The sequence below is a fragment of the Cryptomeria japonica genome, chromosome 5 (assembly GCF_030272615.1).
Source record: "Cryptomeria japonica chromosome 5, Sugi_1.0, whole genome shotgun sequence".
NCBI lineage: Eukaryota > Viridiplantae > Streptophyta > Pinopsida > Cupressales > Cupressaceae > Cryptomeria > Cryptomeria japonica.
In genome coordinates, this window is record NC_081409.1 from 249,671,235 (window position 1) to 249,679,403 (window position 8,169).

General features: G+C 32.8%; 1 protein-coding gene across 1 annotated transcript; it reads right to left on the reverse strand.

The window, feature by feature from the left end:
- Positions 1-295: 295 nt before the first annotated feature.
- On the reverse strand, positions 296-3,199 carry LOC131051410 (UDP-glycosyltransferase 86A2). Its single transcript, XM_057985930.2, has 3 exons — positions 2,525-3,199; positions 1,902-2,341; positions 296-983 (listed from the first exon to the last, which is right to left on the reverse strand). Exons 1-3 carry the CDS (start codon positions 3,150-3,152, stop codon positions 459-461), a joined length of 1,593 nt encoding a protein of 530 aa, XP_057841913.2. The 5' UTR covers positions 3,153-3,199; the 3' UTR covers positions 296-458.
- Positions 3,200-8,169: the final 4,970 nt, after the last annotated feature.

Here is an 8,169-nt window from a genome sequence, read left to right on the forward strand (position 1 = left end):
GATATTCCTTCAAAATGAAAGGGTTATTTTTAAACAATTTTTGTCCTGTTAAAATAGGATAACTATTTACCATTTTTAATAGAGATGAGATGTAAAATTACTTTTGAATGGTTGACCATTAATAAGTGTCATATTGAAATATGGTAAAAATAAAATAAGTTTATTAGGGATCAAATCTTGTTGAGTTCAGAGTTCTCCACAAGGTTTCGACCTAAGGCTTTGCTCTTGTATCAAGTAATTAAAATAACTTTGTGAATGAAAAATCCTCCATCATAAAAAAAAATGGATAACAGAAAACAAACACAACTTAAACTTATCATCATTTTTATCAAACATATAATATTGTTGTCTTAAGAAAAAATCCATTTTCTTTCCTGTGAAAGACCCAGAAAATCTTTAAAATTTTAAAGAAATAATCCTCTTTTACCTATTGTTTTCATTATTCTCTTAAACCATATTCAAGAAACATCCATTTTCTTTGTTGGCAGTGACATCAAATAGTCCACAAAATCTTTCATATTTTTCCAAGATGATCCTCCTTCACCCATTGCTTTCATTATTGTCTCTCTCACTTGATTACTCCTCTTCCTCATCTCTTCATCTTTAAGCAAAGCTCTCACACACTTGGCAATCTCAGCTCCTTCAATTATTGCATCATCTCTGTAACTATCTAACCTTAACCCAATTTTCCACTGGTTTACAATCAGCATTCTGTTTGTGCTCTGCTCAATTCCTAGTGGGAAAACCAACATTGGAACACCCAAACTTAGGCTCTCCATTGTAGAATTCCAACCCCCATGAGTGAAGAAGCCTCCAACAGAAGGATGGGATAAAACAAGAAGCTGAGGAGACCATGGAACCAAAAGTCCTCTATTTTTTGTTTTCTCCAAAAATCCCTCAGGAAGAATGTCGTTATGGTCTGTTGATATTGTTGTTTCTGCCTCTGATCTCACCAAGTCTGGACGGATCACCCATAGAAATGCCTGTTAAACAAGTAGCCAAAATATTGATAATTAAAGCAGTTGAACTGAAAAATAAAAGAGGTCTATAAACATTTGTTTAAACAAATATAAAGGCTTAAGAGACATGTTCATAAGCTTATTGTGGTTGATACATTTAGGTTATGCCCTCCTTTTAAACTGAGTTCTTTATTGAAGATTTTGACAAAAAGATTATTACTATTTGTTAAATATTTGATAGTTCGATAAGAGTCAAATTTAGGATTTCCTATTTGTTATTGAAGTGCTCTATGCTGAACTACTGACCTTGGTGATCAGTCCATCTCTGGTTTGGGTGTGGGTCATGGATCCTAGCTTGCTCTGACTCAACTAACCTTGGCTTTAATGCTATTTTGAACTTTTCATGGATCAGCTACAAGTGAAACCTAGGAACTCTCATTTGCTGCTGGGGTGTTCTACCATTGAGCTACTGGTCTTCTTGGTGACCTGTCCATCTCTGGTTTGATGTGGCTCATAGATCCTAGCTTGGCCTAATTCTATTGACCTAGGCTTTAATATCATACTAGATTCTTCACGGATCAGCTACAAGTTTAATCTAGGACCTCCCGTTTGCTGCTAGGGTGTTCTCCCACTGAATTACTTGCCATCTTGATGACTGATCCATCTCTGATTTGGGTGTGACTCATGGATCCTAACTTGGCCTAACTCTGCTATAATACCATGTTAGACTTTTGACTTTCATAAATCAGCTGCAAATCAAACCTACGACTTCCCATTGCTCTACCATTAAACTACTAACCCGCTTGATAACCATCCACCTTTAACTTGAATATGACTCATTTTCCACAAATACCTGAAAAAAACTAAACTAAACTTCTTCTAAGGGAACAGAAGCTCAAAGATTTACAAAAACATATCTTGGTAATGCATGCTGGAGAATACCTGCTCGCTTTCCATCAGTCCTCTTGCTATCTCTTGCGCTTGAACTCTAGATATTTGAGCAAAGCTTCCAAACGAAACATACAAAACAGAGCTTTTGGGTTTTGAATCCAGCCATGGTAAGCAATTAGATTCTGCCTGCAGGCTTAATGATCTGGAATTTTCTATGAAGAAATCCTGTTGTTTACCTTCGCCTTCGAAGTAAGTTGAGGGTATTAAGGGACCAATCGGGCCAAAAAGAGGAGATTTTTCTTTAATGACATCGTTTGCTTGGCTTTCTAGTTCATAGACTGTGTTGCTAATAATCCAGGCGGCTTCCTCCAGAGCAGGGAGCTGTTGCAAAACAACCTGATGCATAGGGTTTGATGGGTCTCCTGATTGAATATCTGATGGGAAATCTTGGGGGTGCATTAGGGGAAGACCTGGAATGTAGTCTATCATGCCTGTTAATGCAATCATGCAATTAGTACAATTAGAATTGAAGATGGGTTCAGCAGAGATATTCTAAATGTTGGGCAAAAACTAAATTTCCTGTGCAATTGATCACCTAGAAAAATATAAATTGCCATATACTAGTACAGAGTTTATCTGTGAATTCTAGTGCTACATAGAACAGAAAAGTGCACCTTTGGGAGGAAAGTCTCCATTGTCAATAATCATTGACAAATGTCTGTAGATGACTTGAACGCTCACTGCCTGTGACCAGAAGGCTATAAATGGAAGCTCAAATTTCTTAGCAACATCAAAGGACCATATAAGAAATGAGCTGCCAATTATACACGAAACTGGAGGTTCACAGCTCTGTGTTAAGAGTTTGTAAAGAAGATCTTCTGCAGAAGCTCTCATGGTTGTCATGAGTGCATTGAAGGCTTCCACTGGCATGGCCATTCGGTTGAAATCAAGCGGCAAGCCATCTGAAACTTGAACAAAACGAATATTTAAACATGGGCTCTCTAGAGTTCCAGGATGAGCGTTGCGAGCTTTCATGATTTTGAAGTGATTGAAGTCTGTATTTACGAAGGTTATAGTAATGCCTTGAGAAGCAAGCTTCTGAGAGAGTCTTATCAGGGGATTTATTTGTCCCTGAACTGGAAATGGGATTACAACTACATGGGTAGCCATAAGTGGCTCTGTGAATGCCTGTCCTAAGATTTTTTTGAGAAGCAAACTAACCCCCAATGTTAAAATGTGCTTGAATGGAAGAAGAATTTTATAGAAAATTAGTATAGGAACATGGGATTCATTAAATGCCATGCTACTATTTACTTCGATTCAACCTCACTACAACACTATAAGGGAGACAAGATGGGCCTATTAAGAGGCCCAAATACTGCAACACAGTTGAATTAAATTCAGCTTACATCAGTATAGTAGTAAACACAGTTATATAAGACAAATACATCCAACACATTTTATCAAAATAAAGAAGGGTTAAAGCAGAATAAGTACAAAGCAAGTACATCAAACAATTCTGTCAAGATTCATTAAGTGGTCTAACTGATGAGACAAATCTAGAGGTAATTTGAAAGATCATTGAAAGGTCAAATTTTGTAATTAATTTGTTGAAGATTTATAATATATGATTGTGAAGTGAAATTGAATAATTTTGTTGTAATCTTTCTATGATTGATATTTGATTTAGTGAATGTATATTTGGAAGCAAGCAAGAAAGAGGAGCCTTCTTCAAATTTTAAGACAAGTGTGTATTGAAAATTTCTAGTTTGTCTTCCATCCTAAACTATTTTAGCGATTAACTATAAGCACATGTGACTCTCTCTAGTGAATGTGAATGCATGAAAGCTCTGTCTATTGAATTTAGTGACTATTTTAGAATTTACAGAGATGAACTCACACAAGTCATTAAACTGTGCATTGGAACAGGAGTTCCCAACCCATCAGAGCTGCTCCAACAATATGTACCTGCAAATATGCTTAGAAACAGAGCTTCTGAGGCTTACAGAAAAGACCCGCACAGAAGAATTTCGCATATAGATTATTTCACTAATGGTGTTTCTATCTCTGTTGCTTGTTTGTATGTGGCCAGGTATCTTTCCCAATTCTCAAATTCCAATCCTGAACAGAGTAGAAACAGAAGGACAATTCCTGCAGAGAATTCAAATTCTTATATTCTTCCAGTGAGAGTAATGTTTTGGGGGCTTGAATCCATGAATAATACAGGGATTCAAATAGTAGGAGACAACTTGAATTGGGAAAAAATATGGTCCATTGACAATTTTTTAAATATTTTTAATAAGTTGTGTCAAATATTTTTGAATATGAATTTAAAAACTTATTTAGATTGTAACACTAAATATGGTTTTCATATTTAATATTTGTTATTGATAAAATCAATAGATAAATTTAAATATAGAAGATTTTATTTAAAGTTCTTGATAAATTAAATATTTTTTGCTAATTTATATTTTTCTTAAAAACTCAAATGAAAAGCATTCAAACTATCAACCATCATAGAATTTTCATATGACTTGGAAGGGTATCATCAAGTTCCAAACTTAACTTGGCTAAGATATAACTGTTGATGATGTAATGACAACAAAATCCTTTTTATTGCTGCTATTTTTCAACTTTTATTTATAATTATAACTGTGCAATTTTGTTTTCTTATTTTGATAAAAAAAAATTATAAAAAATTAAAATCATGGACATCACTACTATAGTTGTGCTCTATAAAACTGCTATTAGTAATAGGCATAACTATTGTTTCATGATCAGGACCCCTTTTTGTTATTCTGGGTTAATGATGCCATTTTTTTCACCATCTTAATTTTAAAAAAAAATATTAGTATCTTTTAATTAGTAATAAAATCTAATTGAATTGATAAAAACAAAACTCTACTTTTATTTGCGTATAAACAATATTCATATGAAAACGTATGAACCCCAAATTAAGGACATGACTTATACGAAAGGATGCAGTATCCACACAAATATTTGAACCATCTAAACCAGATATAAATATATATATGCAGTCATTTTAATTGCAAGACAACTGGGTATTGAGAATTTGCATAGTTTCTCTTTCATCCTAACCTAATTTATTGATTGCCTATCACTAACATGGAGCAATTGAAATGCCCCAAGTGTGAAGCAGATGTGAGACCCTCTGGTGAATGTGAATGCATGGAAGCTCTGTCGATTGAATTCAGTGACTATTTCAGAGTATACAAAGATGAACTCAAAGAAGTCATGAAACTATGCATTGGAGCAGGAGTTCCCAACCCATCAGAGCTTCTCCAACAAAATGTGCCTGCAAATGTTCTTAGAAACAGAGCTTCTGAGGCTTACAGAAAAGACCTGCACAGAAGGATTTCACATATAGACTATTTCACTAATGGTGTTGCTATCACCGTTACTTGTTTGTTTGTGGGCAGATATCTTGCCCAATTCTCAAATTCCAATCCTCAACAGAGTACAAACAGAAGGGCAATTCCTGCAGAGGATTCGAATTCTTATATTCTTCCAGTGAGAGTAATGTTTTGGGGTCTTGAATCCATGAATAATAGAGCAATTCAAATAGTGGGAGACAACTTGAACTGGGAAAAAATATGGCAAGATGTTGAATCTAATACAGCAGTTCTAGTATTTCGCATTTATGATATTCAAGATTATGGGGAAGATGATCTTTGGATTGATGGGTCTGCTGTTCAAATCAGGGGAAATCCTCCAGCAGCTAAAACTGCAGTAAGGAATTTGAAAACCAAAGTTTTAGTTAAGGGTAGAGAATACTTGTGTCCTGTATGCCAGGAGAAAATGGTGGAGGGTGAAACAATGAAGAAGATGCCATGCAAACATGAATACCATGAGGAGTGTATTGATAAGTGGTTGGCTTCCTCAAACTTCTGTCCACTCTGCAAACATGAGTTGCCCACTGATGATCCTGATTATGAGCAGACAAAGAAGCAGAGAAGAGCATGAGATTTTATCTACTAATTTGGAATAACAACTTGTATTAGTATAATTAAATCAATTTGTTTTACAGAAAATAAGAACCCAAAGAAAATTATACAGGCTTCTTGTATAAGAAATATATGAATTGTAAATAAGTCATATGCATGAATGAGTCTACTACAATACTTTTTTATTTAGTTTTATAGAGAGTTTAGTCCACCCATTCCTTAGCTTAACATGTACTACAATATTGATACAAAAGAGTAGTTATAGCACTTGCCTTCTGATAAAACAATTGATACAAAAGAGGAAGGATTTAACAACTTGCAAATACATAAGCATATAACCTCTTTTTTTAAAAGGTGGGAGAGGAATCATGTTATGAGTAATATTCTCAATAATCTTAGAATGCTATTAATCAATAATAAGTCATTATAGACTATACAATAGGAGAGGACATGCACCAAAGATTTAGATCAATTATATCAAAAAATGGTTTTTATTTTCATCCTATACAAATTAATGAATCGTACTCCTAGTTCGACATTTGATCATCTTCACAAACACTAATAAAAGAACAAGTAGCTAGATTGACATACAGTTATGATGCCATAAACCAATGTTATGGATTCAAATGACAAATCTGCCTCGCAAATCAATCAGCATTCTTGAATCCCAAAAATCTAGACATTCTAATAATTGTTTAGTGCATGTAACCAAAAATTTCCTTATTTTTCACCTACTTCAGATGGAAATGTTGACAGCAACTAACAGTTTGAAAAACATCACAAGATGAGTCTATCAAGTCAAAAGGCTGAACATGACTGCTGTAACTCTTGACCAATTTGTTTCCCTTCAACTGAGATCAGCTTCCAAGTTGAATTATGGATCTCTCAACTGGGGCTAGTCTACACCCTACACATTTTAGTGACATATTTCTGTATACAATTAATCATGGTAATACAGTAGTAATAATAAAAGGAATGAGTTAGTAGGAAAAAAATAAAAAATATAATTATTTCTAAATATTTAAGATTTAGATAATCGAAATAAGATATAAATATTAAATTTAAATCCCAATGATTTATATGACAAATCGTCATATTCATCAAAGTTCCTTTTGAATGAATCCATCTATAGTGTAATAATCTATTTTTTATATCCATCAATCATTTATTTTCTTTTTCATTTTCAAAAATAAGATCAAAGTTTTTTACTTAAAAATTCAAATCTCAAATTGAAATCTCATAATCCTCATATCAAGCAAAACTCTTTTAAATCCATCCCCTATCCATTACTTTGATCAATCAACCATTCATTTCCTCTTTTAACCTTGATTTTTTTATTTTTTTAAAAGAAAATTTAAGATAGAGACTTAAGTCTTAAAATCAAATCAACCTAATCCTTATATCCATCAAAACTCTTTCAAATCCTTTCACCACCTAATACTCCATATCAATCACTAATTTATTTCCTCTTTTAAGCTCACAAAAGCAAGAAGAGCATTTTTTAACCACAAGAGTATGCTCAAAAGTCCTAAAGAAAATTATTTGTATGTTTTAACTTCTAATGTATAGTCTTTTCATAAGAAAAAAAATGCATGGGAATTTCCTTATTGTGTGTAAGATCAAGGTAATCAATGCAAAGATTTAAAAGTATTCATTTGTTTCTCCTTCATAAACTATCATCCGTTTTAATTTTTCAACTTTAATTTATACAAATTAAATGTGTAATTATGAAACTGAAGTCAAATGTAAGCACTTATGTTAGTAGACAATCAAGTTCTAAATACTAATATATTATAAATGAGTCAAGGAATCTCCATGTGCCTTGCAAAATTATTTTGGACTTGAGATCTTGTCCTATGAGAGATTTGATCTTTACCATAGAGGTCAATGGTATACAAGTTTGTATTCTTGCTTGTCAAATCAATATTGTACATATTTTCAAAGAAGCCAAACTTTGTTATAAAATCTTTTCACTAAGAGGCCAAACTTTTATAGAAAATGTTTGTAGAGTGTATCCAATAAATTTTAAATTTTAATTTATCAAATACAAATAATTTTTTTTAATCTAATATTATCAAATCATTGTCAACCTTATGTCTTCTTGAAAAACACCTAGATATCTACACTCTTAACTTTAATATATATGATCAAATAGATTTATTATTTAATATGCATGATATCATGTCCCTCAACAAAGTGTATTTACTAATCACTAAAAACTTAAGAAGTTATATCAATTTTGAGATAAATTAAATTGAGATAAAGTGAAATATAGACTCTATTGATATAGTAGTCAAACATTAATATTATTTATTTGTATGATTGGACATGAAGGAACAATTAGTTTAGTAACT